Source organism: Pongo pygmaeus, chromosome 4 (assembly GCF_028885625.2).
Source record: "Pongo pygmaeus isolate AG05252 chromosome 4, NHGRI_mPonPyg2-v2.0_pri, whole genome shotgun sequence".
In the NCBI taxonomy this organism is placed as follows: Eukaryota; Metazoa; Chordata; class Mammalia; order Primates; family Hominidae; genus Pongo; species Pongo pygmaeus.
Window position 1 is genome coordinate 317,285 of NC_072377.2, and position 17,576 is coordinate 334,860.

Sequence of the window (17,576 nt, forward strand, 5' to 3'; positions counted from 1 at the left end):
AGTAAAATTTTTGGAATTCTCTCTCTCTCTTTTTAAGAGACAGGGTCCTATTCTGTCACTCAGGCTGGAGTGCAGTGGTACAATCACAGCTCACTGTCACCGCAGCCTCGATGTCCTGGGCTCAAGTGATCCTCCAGCCTCAGACTCCTGAGTAGCTAGGACTACAGCTGTGTGCCACCACACTGGCTATTTTTTTAAAAAGTATGTTTTGTAGAGATAGGGTCTTGCTACATTGCCCAGGCTGGTCTCAAACTCCTGGGCTCAAGTGATTCTCTCGCCTTGGCCTCCCAAAGTGCTGGGATTATGGGTGTAAGCCACTTCACTCAGCCTTTTTGGAATTTTCTACATGTAAAATCATGTCTGTGGACAGATAGAGTTTTATTTTATTTTTATTTCCCAGTTTTATGACTTTTACTTATTTCCCAGTTTTGAGACTTTTACTTATTTTCCTGACTTATTACCCTGGCTAGTACACAAATAATTTTAGTGGGAATGGGGATACACCACAGCTTTGCCTTGTTCATGGTCTTGGGTGGAAGCATTTAGTCTTTCACCATTAGCTGTGATATTAGCTGTGATGTTAGCTACAGGCTTTTGTAGATGTTCTTTATCACGTTAATTAAGTTTCCTTCTGTTCCTAGTTGATGAGAGGTTTTTTTGGAAAAATTATTATGAATGGATTTGGATTTTGTCAAATGCTTTTCTGAAAGATTGAGATGATCATGTGCATTTTCTTTTTAGTTTATTATTATAGTGAATTACAGTGATTGGTGTTTGGATGTTGAAGCTGCCCTGAATTCCTTGGATAAATCCCACTTAGTTGTGATGTATCATCCTTTTTATATATTGGTGGATTCTATTTGCCAATATCTATATTTAAGTGAGGATTTTTGTGTCTGTGTTTATGTGGGATGCTGGTCTTTAGTTTTCTTCTCATGCAATGCCTTTGGTTTGGCATCAGAGTAATGCTGAATTCATAAATAAGTTGACAATTTTAAATTTTTTCTTTGTTTTTTTGCCAAGGATTGTAGAGAATTGGTATTATTTCTTTACATTGGTAGATATACCAGTGAAACCATTTAGGCCTGGGTTTTTTGATGTTGTTGGAATAGATATAGAGCTATCCAGATTATCTGTTTTTTCTTGAGTTTTGATAGATTGTGCCTTTCTAGGAATTCCTCTATTTCATCTAAATCGTTGAATTTTTGGGATAGTATTTGTCTTATTCTGCTTGGGCTGCCATAACAAACTACCATAGACTGGATAGCTTAAACAACAGAAATTTATTTCACACTGTTCTGGAGGCTGGGAGTCCAAGATCAAGGTGCTGGCTGACTTGGTTTCTGGTGAGGCCTCTCTTCCTGCCTTACAGATGGCTGCCTTCTTGCTGCATCCTCACATGGTGGAGAGAGAGAGCCCTGATGTTTCTTCTCTTTTTATAGGGCACCAGTTCTATAGGATTAGGGCTCCAGCCTTATTACCTTAATCACCTATGAGAGTAGGGGCTCTATCTCCAATACAGTCACATGGCGAGTTAGGGCTCAACATTGGAATTTTGGATGGACACAATTATGTTCACAGCAGTATTTTATATATATATATATATTTTTTTTTTTAAGATGGAGTTTTGCTTTTGTTGCCCAGGTTGAATTGCAATGGTGTGATCTTGGCTCACTTCAACCTCTGCCTACCAGGTTCAAGCAATTCTCCTATCTCAGCCTCCCAAGTAGCTGGGATTACAGGCATGCGCCACCATGCCTGGCTAATTTTTTGTATTTTTAGTAGAGACAGGGTTTCACCATGTTGGCCAGGCTGGTCTCGAACTCCTGACCTCAGGTGATCCTCCTAAAGTGCTGGAATTATAGGCGTGAGCCGCTGCACCCAGCTCTATAATTTTTATTTTTCTTTTCTTTTTTTTTTAGGCCAAGTCTCGCTATGTCGCCCAGGCTGGAGTGCAGTGGCATGATCTTGGCTCACTGCAAACTCTGCCTCCCAAGTTCAAACGATTCTCCTGCCTCAGCCTCCCAAGTAGCTGGGACTACAGGTGCATGCCACCATGCCCAGCTAATTTTTGTAATTTTAGTACAGATGGGGTTTCACCATATTGGTCAGGCTGGTCTCGAACTCCTAACCTCACATGATCCACCTGCCTCGCCCTCCCAAAGTGCTGGGATTATAGGCCTAAGCCACTGTGCCTGGCCTCAGCTCTATAATTTTTCTTTTAATGTCTGTGGGATCTGCAGTGATGTCCTCTCTTTCATTCCTGATATTGGCAATTTGTGTCTTCTCTGTTTCTTGATCTGTATGGCTAGAAGTTTATCAGTTTTGTTGATTTTTTTCAAAGAAGCAACTTTTGGTTTAATCCCTTCCCCTCCCCTCCCCTCCCTTCCTTTCCTTTCCTTTTCTTTTCTTTCTCTCTTTTTTTTTTTGACAGAGTCTCACTCTGTTGCCCAGGCTGGAGTGCAGTGGTGTTGGCTCACTGCAACCTCCATCTCCCAGGCTCAAGCAATTCTCCTGCCTCAGTCTCCAGAGTAGCTGGGATTATAGGCGTGAGCCACCATGCCCTGCCAATTTTTCTTTATTTTTGTGTTTTATGTCTCATTGACTTATTTTTATTATTTCCATCCTTCTGCTCAATTTGGGTTTATCTTCTCTTCTAGTTACTTGTTAGAAGCTTAGATCTTATTTTAGACCTTTTATTTTCTCAAATCTAAGCACTTAATGCTATCAGTTTCCATCAAAGTACTGGTTAGCTGCATCCCACAAAGTCTGATATGTTTGCATTTTCATTTTTGTTTAGTTCAAAATATTTTTAAATTTCTTTGTGAATCAAAGAGGCATCTTTGATCCTTGCTTATTTAAAAGTGGGTTGCTTTCCAAATATTTGGAAAATTCCTAGATATCTTTATAGTTTAATTCCATTATGTCAAATAACATACTTTGTATGATTTCTGTTTTTAAAAAAATTGTTAAGGATAGTTTTAAGTCCCAGAATATGGTCTATCTTGGTGAATGTTACATGTGTAAAAACCAGATACTCTTCGGTTGTTGGATGGAGTGTTTTATAAATTTCCATTAATTCAAGTCTGTTGTCGTTTGGATATTCTGTATCCTTACTGATTTTATTTACTTGTTCTATTGATTACTGAGATAGGAATGTTAATGTCTCCCATGAATTATCCTTTTTGATTTTATTAGTTTTTGCTTCATGTGTTTTGAAGCTCCGTTGCTAGGTACATTTACCTTTAGGATTGTCAGATCTTCTTGGAAAATTGACCTCTTTATTATTAAAGAATACACCTTTTTGTCTCTGGTGATATTCCTTGTTCTGAAGTCTCCTTTGTCTGGGACTCATACAGCTGCTTCATTTGATTAACGTTTGCATGGTGTATCTTTTTCTATCCATTTACTTTATCTACCTAAGTCTTTACAGTCAAAGTGGATCCATGACACATTTCTGACATTTTTATGGCACTTTCTACACAAGGTGGATATTGCGCGAGTCTGCCTCCTCTTCCAGGCTGCACTCACTTCAGGTCAGGTGAGGGCTCCTTAACTTCCTCCCCAAGGCTTTTGGCCCAGAGCCTGGCACGGGATGGTTACTGCACACAGGTCTGCAGAACGTTTGTGAGGGCTCGACTGCACCCATTGCAAGGAAAATCAAGATTCTGTGAAAAGAAGGGTGATGCCCTCTCTGAGGTGGGTGACAGGTGAGCTGACCAGCCTGAGCACAGATACTGGACTGCTCCTCAGGGGCCCCGCTGGGAGGCACATGCCTGTGTCCAGCACTGTTGGTGGCAGCTGGTGGGTGTAGTCAGCTGGACTCAGGGCGCTGTGAGCTAGTGACTTAAGTGGAATCCCAGGACTGTAGAGTGGAGTAGAATTTTACATAGAAAAGAGGAAGGCTGCTGGCCCAAAGCACAAGGCCATCAAGGGCAGAGATGAGAAGAGCAAGACCTGCCACAAACAGCACAGGGAGATCACACCACAGAGAGATTATGCTGTTGCTCTGCGTGCGCTCTTGGGGGTGATGGGATCATGTGGCCCTGTGTGTCCTCTCGGAGTGACAGGAACATGGAACCTGAGTACCCTCTCAGAGGCGACAGAAACACGGGACCCCACATACCTTCTCGGTGTGACAGGAACATGGGACCCCACATACCTTTTCGGGGTGACATGAACATGGAATCCCACATACCCTCTCAGGGGTGACAGGAACGTGGGACCCCACGTACCTTCTCGGGGTGATGGGAACACGGGACCCGCGTACCTTCTTGGGGGTGATGGGGACACGGGACCCCACATAACTTCTCGGGGGTGATGGGGACACGGGACCCACGTAACTTCTCGGGGTGATGGGGACACGGGACCCACGTAACTTCTCGGGGTGATGGGGACACGGGACCCGCGTACCTTCTCGGGGGTGATGGGGACACGGGACCCCACGTACCTTCTCGGGGGTGACGGGGACACGGGACCCCACGTACCTTCTCGGGGGTGACGGGGACACGGGACCCCACGTACCTTCTCGGGGGTGACGGGGACACGGGACCCCACGTACCTTCTCGGGGTGACGGGGACACGGGACCCGCGTACCTTCTCGGGGTGACGGGGACACGGGACCCCACGTACCTTCTCGGGGTGACGGGGACACGGACCCCACGTACCTTCTCGGGGTGACGGGGACACGGGACCCGCGTACCTTCTCGGGGTGACGGGGACACGGGACCCGCGTACCTTCTCGGGGTGACGGGGACACGGGACCCGCGTACCTTCTCGGGGTGACGGGGACACGAGACCCCACATACCTTCTCGGGGTGACGGGGACACGAGACCCCACATACCTTCTCGGGGTGACGGGGACACGAGACCCGCGTACCTTCTCGGGGTGACGGGGACACGAGACCCCACATACCTTCTCGGGGTGACGGGGACACGGGACCCCACATACCTTCTCGGGGTGACGGGGACACGAGACCCGCGTACCTTCTCGGGGTGACGGGGACACGGGACCCCACGTACCTTCTCGGGGGTGACGGGGACACGGGACCCCACGTACTTTCTCGGGGGTGACGGGGACACGGGACCCCACATACCTTCTCGGGGTGACGGGAACACGGACCCGCGTGATGAGTGTTTGGAGGCCGCAGGCTGCGCCCCGCCCGTTCCTGGCTTCCTGGATGGCCTCCTCCTCAGGAGCGGGTCTCCCGCCGGGTGAATGTGCGCCCTGCGCCGGGCTCCAGAGCAGGCCGCTTCTCTGGGGGGGCCCAGGCGTGCCCGGCCCCGGTGGCTTCTCAGTGCGGGGTGCTGGAGGGCGGGGGTCCCGGGCCAGGGGTCCACGAGGAGGAGGGGGAGGGGGAGGGGGAGGGGAGGGGGCCTCGCGGGGTCGCGGGTGTGGGCGGCGCGGCGGGAACAGGGCGCACGTGGCGCGTTGCGGTGACCGGGGCCCCTTGTCTTCCAGGCCGAGGACGATGGTCCCGCCGGGGGAGTGCACGTACGCGGGCCGGAAGCGGAGGAGGCCCCTGCAGAAACAGTAAAGTACCCCGCCCTGCGCTCGGGTGGGCTGTTCCAGCCGCGGAAGGGGAGGACGGGGGCTCGCGCTGAAAACGGAGTTCGAGGAACAGGGCGAGCGAGGACGGCTTCGGGAGCCGGGCGGGCCGGGGCCGGGCTCTGGCGCGGGGGAGGAGGGCGCGGGCGGAGCTCCGGGCGGCGGAGGCGGAGGCGGCGGGGCCGTGGCAGCTTCCCAGGCTCGCAGGCGAGACCGCCACGCGCTGGGACGGAGGGTGCGGCACGGCTGGGTGTGTGCGCGCGTGGCGAGGCTGTGCGCGGCTGTGTGTCTGCGGAGGGGGGTGTGTGCGGGTGTGTGTGGGGGGCTGTAGGGAGCTGTGTGTGGGGGGGGTGTGTGTGACTGCGGGTGTGCAGGGGTGCGAGGCTGTGTGAGACTGTGCGGGTGTGTGCGGGGGGCTGTAGGGAGCTGTGGGGGGGGTGTGTGTGACTGTGCGGGTGTGCAGGGGTGCGAGGCTGTGTGAGACTGTGTGGGGGGTGTGTGTGGGGGGTGTGTGTGACTGTGCAGGTGTGCGAGGCTGTGTGAGACTGTGTGCGGGTGTGTGCGGGGGGCTGTAAGGAGCTGTGTGTGGGGGGGGTGTGTGTGACTGTGCAGGTGTGCGAGGCTGTGTGAGACTGTGTGTGCGGGTGTGTGCGGGGGGCTGTAAGGAGCTGTGTGTGTGGGGGGGTGTGTGACTGTGCGGGTGTGCGAGGCTGTGTGAGACTGTGTGTGCGGGTGTGTGTGGGGGGGTGTGTGTGGGGTGTGTGTGAGACTGCAGGTGTGCAGGGGTGCGAGGCTGAGACTGCGTGTGCAGGTATGTGTGGGGGGTGTGTGTGGGGTGTGTGTGAGACTGCAGGTGTGCAGGGGTGCGAGGCTGTGTGAGACTGCATGTGCGGGTGTGTGGGGGGGTGTGTGTGGGGTGTGTGTGAGACTGCAGGTGTGCAGGGGTGCGAGGCTGTGTGAGACTGCGTGTGCGGGTGTGTGGGGGGGTGTGTGTGGGGTGTGTGTGAGACTGCAGGTGTGCAGGGGTGCGAGGCTGTGTGAGACTGCGTGTGCAGGTGTGTGTGGAGGGCTGTGGGGAGCTGTGTGTGTGGGGTGTGTGTGTGTGAGGCTGTGGGGGGCTGTGTGTGGGGTGTATGTGTGTGAGGCTGTGTGTGTGTGAGGCTGTGTGTGGGGGATGTGAGGCTGTGTGTGTGCGGGGGGGACTGTGTGTGTCAGATGATGTCCCTGGCTGTGTGTGGGGATGTGTGTGTGTGGGTGTGTGTGGGGTGTGTGTGTGTGTGTCGGATGATGTCCCCAGCTCCAGGGGCTGTAGGATTCTGTGCAGACTCACAGCAACGCCACCCTCACTGCCCTGACACCTGCTGTGATACTGAGGTGAGGCCCCTTGGCGCCTGGACGTGTCAAATCCTGGGCCTTAGTGTGTGGCCATGGTGCCTCCAAGAACTGCAGGGCCCCAGGAGGAGCTGGGGCTGGGAAACAAGGGGAGGTAAGGCCTCCCTTGGGAAGGAAGGATCTTGTTTACTGTTTACATCTTGTTTAGGTGTCTTGTTATGGTAAACAGTAAAGAGATCCCATGTCCCACAGGGAGACCTTACCTTGTCCCTCAAGACTGCAGTTTGCGGCCAAGGCCTCGCACTCTCTGTGCATCGAACACCAGCATGCAGTAGGCTCGGTGCCCAGGCTGACGCTGGCCCAGCGGTGAGCACATGCGCAAAACCATGCATGGGGCCAGGCACACAGCTGAGGCCGGGACCAAGGGCTGCAGAAGAAACACAGCACAGCCCTGCACTGATTGCGAACAAGCTCTAGGGGGGACGGCAGTAGATACGGATGCTGCGATTCATATATAAAGGGAGGAAACATAAATACGGTGCATGCACATTTTCTAGTTTATTCATAAAATGTCTCCCGACGGAATCACAGAAAACTTAAAATCAGCTGCCTCCAGGCAGGGAGCCAGCCTGAAGACACTTTCCTCTGAGTTTTGAAATAGGTGAGCACACTAGCTATTCGAAACACCAATACATAAAATGCAAAGGCCCAAAAAACTCCTTTCTCAGGCCTTTGCAGTGGAATAAAAACACTATAAAAGCAGGAAATTTAGTTGTGATTCTTCCCTAGACTGCCCCACCACAGGGACTGCATTTGCAGCTGTGTGGCAAAGCTATTTCCTCTCCTTATTTAATGTGACAAATACGTCTGCTACCCAAATCTCTCAAGTGCACAGGCTCAGGAGCACATTCCATCGCCTACCCCCGGGGGACCCAGCTATGGAAGTGTCTCAACCCTTCCCTGCGTGCACCCGGTTCCATCCTCCTTGGCCCCCAGGGACGGCGGCCCTTCACCTGCAGACCTCAGCCTCACCCTGTATAAAGCTCAGTCTTCCTCTGCTGCTACAAGAACCCACTGCAGATGCAGCATCAGCCAGGATGCTTCCACATCCCCCCGCGGGACTTGGGGACCTGGGTGAATGAGGAACACGCGGAAGCTCACGTAGCTTGCTGTGCCGTGAGTCGTAAGCCCTTTGTCTCCGCCTCCGGGGTCTCATGTCTTCTTCCAGGGTCCGCGAAACAGAAACGAGTTGTTAGCTTGCAAGGGGTAAAATCAAATCCCCCACACTCGTGTATTGGGAGGATGAAAACCTAGATGTGGAATTGCTCAGCCAAAGCACGGGCATTTGTAATTTCAATAGTTGTTCCCAAACCTCCCAGCATTAGGGTTAGAGTTCCACATCAGTTCCTCCTCCCCATGCCCCAGCACATAGTGTATTTCAGATATTGGTGATTTTAATTTGCATTCTTGTATCATAAGTGGGGTTTAAGAGCGATTTGCATTTCCTTTTCTGTGAACCGTATTTACATCTTTTACTCATTTTTCTAGTAGATTGTTTATGTTTTGTGCCTCTTGATTTGTAAGAGCTTGGAAACTAGGGAAATTAATTTTTGAATGGCTTTCAAATACTTTGCCCCAGTTTTGATTTTATATATAGTGTTCTTTGCCATGCAGAAAAAATTAAATTTGTATGAGTTGAATTTGTCAATCTTTACTTCTGTGACTAATTTTACATCACGATTAGGAAGATCTCCCCTACTTCAAGTTTATAGGAGAATATTCTCATTAGTTCTTCGAATACATTCCTTAAAATATATGTATTTATGTTTAAAACTTTTAAGCACTTGGGGAAGAAAGAGGAAAAAAGAGAGAAAAAAGAAAACCAGTTGTGACTTGAGGGGCAATGAAAGACAGTGAATGACTTGAATAGTCGTGAAATGTTTTCCAACTCAGACACACACCCCCACTGCACGCACACACTAGGCAAGGTGATGGAGGCTGGCATGTCCCAGCATGGGCATCTCTGAAGGCTGCCATGTCTTTCTTCATGGAGGGGCTGCTGGCACGTGCAGGGGTCCTGGGAACCCCTCTAGGGACCCGCTCTGGGAAACTGGAGGCCAAAACACTGTTTTGACGTTGAGTATGGGCGCCCATCCTGCACCCCCTCCTGGGGTGGGGGCCCCCTCTGCTCTGGCCGTCCCAGCTGTGGCCCTTGATGCACCTGAGGGCCATGTTCAGCGCTCTGGTCTGGCCAGCTCCTCTGCGGTGATGGGGGATGGGTCTGTGTGTGCCCCAAATTTTGTCTGGAAGGGGTGGCTGGTAAAGGCTGTGGAGCGTGCCATCGGAGGTGGAGTTGGTCTAGAGCCTGCCCCTGAGAGGCCCCCACAAGCACTGAGTGCAGGGGGCAGCTGATGTGGGGGAAGCCGGGCGGCCGGCTGGGACAGCCCTCCCCTTGGCAGTGCCCTTGACTCCCGCCCAGCCTCGGTATCCTTTGGGTGACGTGGGTGATCCTGAACCCACAGCGCTCTCCCAGGAGTGAATGTCCTGTGCCACCAGCAGCCTGTTTGATGCTCCTTGTCTTCTGGGATTCCCCGGAGTCCTCAGCAGGGGCAGTGCCTTCAGCTCATGACACTGTGGAAGCCACAGGGATTCCCCCCCCTTTTTTTTGCGTTTTGATGTTTATTGAGTATAATTGAAGTACACGTATTTCAGCTGAACTGCATGTTTAAGGTGTGCAGTGGGTCCGTTTTGACATTTGTGTACATCCGTGAAGCCATCACCAAAATCGAGAGAAAGTGTTTCCATCACTCCACGAGCTTCTTTGTGGCCCCTCGTAATTCCTCCCTCTAGCCCCGCCCCAGGCAACCTCTGATCTGTTTCCTGTCACTGTAGATGGTTTGCTTGTCCTGGCATTTTGTGCAAATGGGATCACACAGCATTTTGTCTGTCTGCACTTGGCATAAAGGTTCTGAGATTCATCCATGTTTCTAGCACCAGCCATTTGTTCTCTTTTATTGCTGCAAAGTGTTCTATTGTATGGGTAGACCAAGTCTGTTTATTTACCTGTGGATGGAAGTTCAGGTTGTTCTCCATTTTAGACTGTTACAAATAAAGCTACCATGAACATTTTTGTACAAGTCTGTATGTTTTTATTTCTCTTGGATAAATACCTAGGAGTGCAGTTGCTGGGTGACACTGCAGGTGCATATTTAACTGTTTCCAAAGCAGTGGTGTCATTTCCCATTCCCAGAAACTGTGCGTGAGAATCCCAGTTTCTCTGCATCCCCGCCGGTGCATGGTGTGCTCAGCCTTCTTGGTCACTTCTTGGTTTTGACCATCCTCATGGGTTGGTGGTATCTCATCAGAGTTTTAATGTGCATTTCCCTAGTGACTAATGGTGTTGAGGATATCTTTATGTGCTTCTTCACCATCCATATATCTTGTCTGGTGGTGTCTGTTTAAATAATTGCCCATGTTCTTATTGGCTTGTTTTCTTATTACTGAGTTGTAAGAGTTCTTTACATATTCTGGATATAAACCGTTGTTGTGAATATTTTCTTCCAACTTAAGGCTTATCTTTTCAATTTTCTTAATATTGACTTTCAAAAGACATTTGAAAACCTTTTGGCCAGGCACGGTGGCTCAGGCTTGTAATCCCAGCACTTTGGGAGGCCGAGGCGGGAGGATCACGAGGTCAGGAGATCGAGACCATCCTGGCTAACACAGTGAAACCCCATCTCCACTAAAAATACAAAAAAAAATTAGCCAGGCGTGGTGGCGGGCGCCTGTAGTCCCAGCTACTCCGGAGGCTGAGGCAGGAGAATGGCGTGAACCCCAGAGGCGGAGCTTGCAGTGAGCCAAGATCACGCCACTGCACTCCAGCCTGGGCAACAGAGTGAGACTCCGTCTCAAAAAAAAAAAAAGAAAAGAAAACCTTTTGATGAAGACCAACTTGTGAGCTTTTTGTCTTTTTGTGTTCTAAGAGTCCTGTGACTACCCACAAGGTCTGAAGGATTTTTGCACATTTTCTTGTAAAGTTTTACAGTAGTTTAAAGCACCTTGAAGTCTATACTCCTTTTTTGAGTTAATTTTTGGGTATTACATGAGGGTAGAGCTGGTGTCCATTTGTTTTCTTGGATATACGGTTGATCCAACACCATTTATTGAAAAGATTTTCCTTTCCCTATTGAATTGCCTTAGTATCTTTGTGAAGTAAATTGTCCAATGAAGACCCAAGGAAAACCAGTCTGTCTATTTCTAGACTCACACCATTCTTTTCTATTCATTTATACTTCTATGTTTTCTCTAGTAACCAAATCATCTTTAATATTGTAGCTTTAGAGAGGGCTTAAACTCAGTAGTGTAGGTCCCCAGCTGTGCCCTTCTCTTTAATTGGCTATTCTAGGTCCTTTGCATTTCCATGTAAATTTTAGAATCAGCTTGTCAATTTCTGTAGAAATTCCTGTTGGGATTTTAATATGATTACATTGAATCTATAGATCAGTTTTGGGGAGAATTGCCATCTTAACAATATTGAATCATTCCAATCAAAGAACATTGTATATCTTTCTGCATATTTGTTCTTTACATTTTTCTCAGCTCTGGTTTGAGTGTCTTTTGTTAGATTTGTTCACAGGCATTGCATATTTTGGGGCCTCTCTTTCCACCTGAGCTGGCTTGGGGCTCCTCCGACACCTGTTTCTGTGCTGATGGGCATTGGTGAATCCTCCTGCAAGTCTCCTCTGCCCTGGAGTGAACTGGAGCTTCTCCTGCACGCCCTCAGGGCTTCTAGACTTCTCGTATCCTGTCTGTGGTCTGCATCCTCCTGGCTGTCCTCTCCCCACTGCCCACTAGGTGCTCCCCTTGTTTTCTGGGGAGGTCTTGGGTGTCCTTCACTGACAGGTGGGCCCCTCTAGCCAGGAGATGCCAGTGCACATGAAAGCAGGTCCAGGTCATCCCCAGTTCTCCCGCCTATTTACATCTTGGCTAGCAGCTTGAGTAATTTTTGGTGGGTGCGACATTAAAAAAAAAAAAAAAAAAAAAAACCAGAACGTGGAAAGATAACCAAAGATAAGACAGAATGGGAGAAAATAAATACAAATCATATACTCAATAAGGACCTGGTATCCAGAGTAGTTAAATAATCCTTACAACTCAAAAACAAAATGATAAACAACCCAATTTAAAACTGGGCAAAAGACTTGAATAGCCATTTCTCCAAAGAAGATATAAAAATGGACAACAAGCATTTGAAAAGATGCTCAACATCATAAGTCATTAGAAAAATGCAAATCAAAACCATCACAAAATACCACTTCTCACCCACCAGAATGGCTGTAATCAAAAAAACAGAAAATAATAAGTGTAGGTGAGGATGTGGAGAAACTGGAGGCCTGCTACATTGCTGATGGGAAAGTAAAATAGCACAGCCACCATGGAAAGCAGTTTGGTGGTTCCCCAAAAAATGAAACAGAATTAACATATGACCCAGCAACTCTACGGCTAAGTATATGCTCAAGAGAATTGAAAGTATATATTCAAACAGAATCTTCTAGATGAGTGTTCACTGCACCAATATTCACAGCAGCCAAACAGAGGAGACAACGCAAACGTCCATCAGCAGGTAGACAGATAAAGCAATGTGGCCTATCCATACATGGGAATATTACTCAGCCCTGAAAAGGAAGGAAGCACAGACAGCTGCAGCAGTGTGGATGAACCTTGAAAACATTAGGCTGTGAGAAAGAAGCCGGCCACAGAAGGCCACTTCTTGATTCCATTTCTACCACATGCCTTTAGTAGGAAGGTCCATGCTGAGAGCCGACTAGGGGCTGCCAGGGCTAACAGAAGGGGAATCTAGAGAGATGGCTGATGGGTAAGGGGTTTCCTTCAGGGTTGGAACTAAATAGAGGTGAGGTTTGCACGGCTTAGCGACTGCCCTAAGTGACATTGAACCGTTCACTTTTAAACAGTTAGTTTCATGTTACGTGGATTATATCTCAACTGAAAACAACCGCTCTGGGTTTGGCGCTGTCAGGCTGCTCTGTGACTGGTTTACGGCCTAGGTCGTTAGACAGTGAGAAATGGAGTTTGTGCCACAGAGTTCCTGACAGAACAGATTGTTTCAGACTTACAGCTTGCACGTGTCAGCTCACTCATAAGTGCAAACACCTTAGAAAAATAAGGAACTTCTTGACAAAAGAGACCCAAACCCCTGGAAACAGCAGGCTCACTCCTGTATGTGCCAAGGTCCCAGGAAGGGTTAGTGTGGCAAGTCAGGTGGCCTCGTTCCTGTGGTCCTGCCAGTAACTGGCCCCTGCTCAGTCTCCCCACGCATTCCCAGTGGACTCCATAGTGGCTGTCATCTTTTCTTTCGCATGATTGCATGTGGAAATGATATCTAGAACGAGATGGCAGTTGAAGTGGCTTCAGTGCAGTGATGGTTAAATAGGTCAGCCATAGGGGACGGTCACTGTGAGGTTAAACGGGTCAGCCGTAGGGGACGGTCACTCTGAGGTTAAACGGGTCAGCCGTAGGGGACGGTCACTCTGAGGTTAAACGGGTCAGCCGTAGGGGACGGTCACTGTGAGGTTAAACGGGTCAGCCGTAGGGGACGGTCACTGTGAGGTTAAACGGGTCAGCCGTAGGGGACGGTCACTCTGAGGTTAAACGGGTCAGCCGTAGGGGATGGTCACTGTGAGGTTAAGCGGGTCAGCCTTAGGGGACGGTCACTGTGAGGTGAGAGGGTCCCATCAAGCTCCTGTCATTTTAAGGTAGGTTGGGTGAGTGGGGTCAGCTCCCTCCCTCTCTGGGCTCTGTGGTGTGGAAGCCCCACAGGTGGCCCCTTTTTGTGGGTAGAGCAGGCCTGCCATGGCTTATTAGGAGAATTGGGTGACGGCCCTTACTGCCCCTTTGTGGGGCCCCGGAGTGGCAGGCACCCGGTCTCATTTGCCCTGGGTATTCTCCCCTCAGCCCCAGCATGTACAGGAGAAACTGAAGCTCGGAGCGGCTGTGGGCACAGCCCGGCTGATGCCAGGAGGACTTTTTCATGTTTCCTGGAATGTGTTAGGTTTTGTTTAGACACCGAGGGTCCCCTAAGGATGCTGAATGAATGCGGCATTTTCTATGCTCGCTCTTGCCCCGCCAGCCTGGGGCCAGGCGTCCTCCTCCCTCCTCAGGGATCCGTAGTGGAGAGGTGGAGAAATGTACCTGTCCCACAGCCGGGAGCCGTGCCCTGTCTCCGTGCTCTGAGCTGCGGTTCTCGGGCTGGTTTGCTCCTTCTCTCTGCGTCCCCTCCAGATACTGAGCTGTACTTGGCTGTTGTGCGCTGTGGTTTTTAGTGTCTACGTCTTGAGGCATGGGTGAGCTTTAGTCCTCTTCCCGCTTTTTGTCCTAGCAGCGGCTTAGATGCTCCTAGTAAGGTCACTGCAGAGGACGGTTTCTGCCCCAGGGGGCCTGTGGCTTCTGGTGGAGAAGCCCACCTGACCCAGGCCATCTCCCCACAGGAGGCCCGCCGTGGGGGCAGAGAAGTCCAACCCCTCCAAGCGGCACCGGGACCGCCTCAACGCCGAGTTGGACCACCTGGCCAGCCTGCTGCCGTTTCCGCCTGACATCATCTCCAAGCTGGACAAGCTTTCTGTCCTGCGCCTCAGTGTCAGTTACCTCCGGGTGAAGAGCTTCTTCCAAGGTAGGACTCTCACCTGCGCTCACCCATTCACTTGAGTCAGGCTGTGTCTTCCCTGAGTCCACCTGCGGCCTTGTGGCCAGGTGAAGTGTGTCTGGTGGGTTGCACCATGTGCACTGCCTTCTTCCCCCACGCTGCCCCCGGAACCTGGAGACTTGGCCCCTGGCTGGGAGCTGGCTGGGCTGTGGATTTTCCCTGGGGCCAGGTCTGGTCCTAGCTGTCCTCGACACTCTCAGGGTGGGGGCCTCACCCCAGTTTGCTGGGATGGGCCAGTTTGCGCCTGGGGTCCTGGGTTTGCTGAAGCTGCACAGCTCCTGTGGGAGGGGCTGGGGCTGTTCCTCACCGTGCTGGTCCTCACTGGGGCTTCCCCACAGACCCCAGCTCCAGGGAATGGGGGGTCGGCTTTGTGGATGAGCAGGGCTGGGCATGGTCAGGAGGCTGAGAGAGCTGACTAGGTGGGACCCGGGGGCTGCCCTGGGGTGCCGGACGCCTCCCCCTGCCCACGCCAGGCGGCCCTGCCCGCTCGCAGCTGCTGGGGCTGCCCTCTCGTGGGGAGGGGCTTCTGGGGCTCCTGCATCTCAGGTGGGGCCTCCCCAGGCCTGTGCCCTGTCTGTCCTTGGAAGCATGGCGTTTCCTTAGATTTCCAGTTATTGCTGCCCTGGGAGCTGGGATGTATCCAGAGAACTCGCAGGTGTGGACCGTGGGGCCTTTGATGTTGCGGAAGGGTGGGAGAGAAGCTGCTTCCAGCTCCTGTGTTGGGTGACGTGCCTGCACGTGGTTTGATCGCAGCACTTTTGGAATTAAAAACCCCGTGACCAGCAGCGTGTGGCAGTTGTGCCCGGTGCCTGCACTCCTGAGTTTGAGTCAGGGTGGGGGCCTCCTCTCGGGGGGGCGTCTGTCTCAGGGTGCGAGAGACTCTCAGTGCCTGGGCCCCTGCAGGCCTCTGCACCCTCAGACACCCCCAGGGAAGGACGTGGCCCACGGGATGCGGGAAGGAAAGCCACGGTGACGCTCAGCATCACGTGCCGTGTCCTGCCGGTGCCGGCCCCACACTGAGGGTCTTCCCCGGGTCCTGGCTGGCCGCAGCCTCCATGGAAATCAAATCCCACAAAATGTTAACAGAGCTTATCTGAGTGGTGGGGTCACAGCAAGTTTTAGTTTTACATTCCAGGTTTTCTAATTTTATTTTGAAAACTATTAATTTTATATTTATCTCCATTCCCAGCCTGGGCCTCCCGGTGCCCAGGGCTGCTGGGTGGTGTTGGACTCAGTTTACCTGAGAGACCTGGGGTTTGCCGTATGTGCAGGATGGCAGCTTTTCCAGGAGGGTTAAGATGTGGTGCAGTTGGTGTGGTCTGGTGTGGTGGAGCGGGCACCACCCTGCACGTACCCGGGCATGGGTACCAGCATGGAATCGAGGGCAGGCTCCCAGGTTTGCCTTCTGGGACACGCCTTTCATGGATGGCGCAGTGTGGCTCAGCAGCGCCAATGGCAGAGGGCAGTCCCCGTGTCTGGACAGCGCAGGAAGGGCTGGGGCAGCCGGTGGGGAGGCTTTGTCCCGAGCTGAAGACCTGGCACATCGGCTTCCTCCCACCGACATTGCACAGCCTCACCCTCTCGCCGGGAGGTTGGAGGACAGGCCAGGTCATTTCCTCTCCGCACAGGTCCCACTGTGCCCAGACAGGCCAGAGCCTGACGGCCTCAGAAAGTCTTCGATTCTGATGTTTCCAGCAAGTTTGGACGCCTGGTTCTTCTTAACCTGCCAGCGAGTGAGCTTCCCATCCTGCCGCCTGCCCCAAGCCGATGCAATGGCACTGGATGGCCATCCTGTGCAGGGGCACCCTGCGTGCCTCCTGCTGCCCTGCCGGGAGGTGCCCACCTCTGCTGCAGCTGCAGTGACTCTCAGGGGCCACCGGCCTACGAGAGTGCTGCAGCTTTCACAGTCAGGGAAATAAACTTCCTGATTTTTCTACCAAGGATTGTGAATTTTGTGATCCCCTTCAGACTGTACATTTTAGAGGAAATTCTAAAAACTTTTCTGAAGTCATTTCCACGTATAATTAGAAGAAAGTCAAGCTATAAAAATTGGATCTTAAACTATGCCTCTTGACTTAGAGATGGGTAAGCTAATTTCATTACGGCTGCCATAAAAGTTTCCTTTGGGAAGGACACGAACCAGGGTGATGATGGCCTGAGCATTTGCTTGTGATGTTTAATGTTGACCTTCATGGATTTTTAGAACGCAGTGGGTTTAGTTTATTTTTGTTTGGAGATTGGCACTTTAAGTTATAAACTCTTAGCTTCTATCCTTCTCCTGGGTGACTGTTAAGGTCGGGATTTTCCACTCTTGGTGATTTTACTATTCACACCAGGGGAAGTCGGCACAAAATAAGAGGGAAGGAGGTGGTGCGGAGGAGACGGTCCGCTGCCGCCTTGAGAGAGATCTCTGCCCTCCTGTTGCGGGGCATGGAGGGGAGTTGGGCCCCTTCTAGGCTAAACCCTGGTCACAGCCTGGGACGTGGGACCCTAACACTGACCAGGAAGGGTCCAGAAGCCCCGGCTCTGTTGCTGAAGCCCAGCTGTGGGTCAGGACACCCTCCCAGAGCTCCTTGGGTGTGCCTGCGTTTGCCAGGACCGCTGCAGTCAGCGACTGAGGAAGAGTGCCCGGGAGTGGAGGCCCTCAGGCACGGAGTCCACCCGGGCAGTCAGCGACTGAGGAAGAGCGCCCGGGAGTGGAGGTCCTCAGGCACAGAGTCCGCCCGGGCAGTCAGCGACTGAGGAAGAGTGCCCGGGAGTGGAGGCCCTCAGGCACGGAGTCCACCCGGGCAGTCAGCGACTGAGGAAGAGTGCCCGGGAGTGGAGGCCCTCAGGCACGGAGTCCACCCGGGCAGTCAGCGACTGAGGAAGAGCACCCGGGAGTGGAGGTCCTCAGGCACAGAGTCCACCCGGGCCTGGCATGCGGCTGTGTCCACCTCCATGCGTGGGGGCCGGAGTGCTGACGGGGCACAGAGG

At 51.7% G+C, this 17,576-nt stretch overlaps 1 protein-coding gene and 2 long non-coding RNA genes across 7 annotated transcripts in view; 2 read left to right on the forward strand and 1 right to left on the reverse strand.

Annotated features, from left to right (window-relative positions):
* The window catches only part of AHRR (aryl hydrocarbon receptor repressor), a 113,416-nt gene that overhangs the window by 17,988 nt on the left and 77,852 nt on the right, over positions 1 to 17,576 (forward strand). For all 5 annotated transcript variants that reach the window (XM_063664614.1, XM_054489197.2, XM_063664615.1 and 2 more), the window contains 2 exons: positions 5,462 to 5,533; positions 14,386 to 14,567. In XM_063664614.1, coding sequence (XP_063520684.1) covers positions 5,472 to 5,533; positions 14,386 to 14,567 — 244 coding nt within the window. In that variant the 5' untranslated portion in view covers positions 5,462 to 5,471. The remainder of the gene's footprint in view (positions 1 to 5,461; positions 5,534 to 14,385; positions 14,568 to 17,576) is intronic.
* Positions 3,262 to 5,089, reverse strand: LOC134739571 (uncharacterized). Its single transcript, XR_010126347.1, has 2 exons — positions 4,562 to 5,089; positions 3,262 to 3,668 (listed from the first exon to the last, which is right to left on the reverse strand). It is a non-coding gene; the product is annotated as an uncharacterized LOC134739571 (long non-coding RNA).
* On the forward strand, positions 6,405 to 12,046 carry LOC134739569 (uncharacterized). The gene is made up of 2 exons (XR_010126345.1): positions 6,405 to 7,034; positions 7,133 to 12,046. It is a non-coding gene; the product is annotated as an uncharacterized LOC134739569 (long non-coding RNA).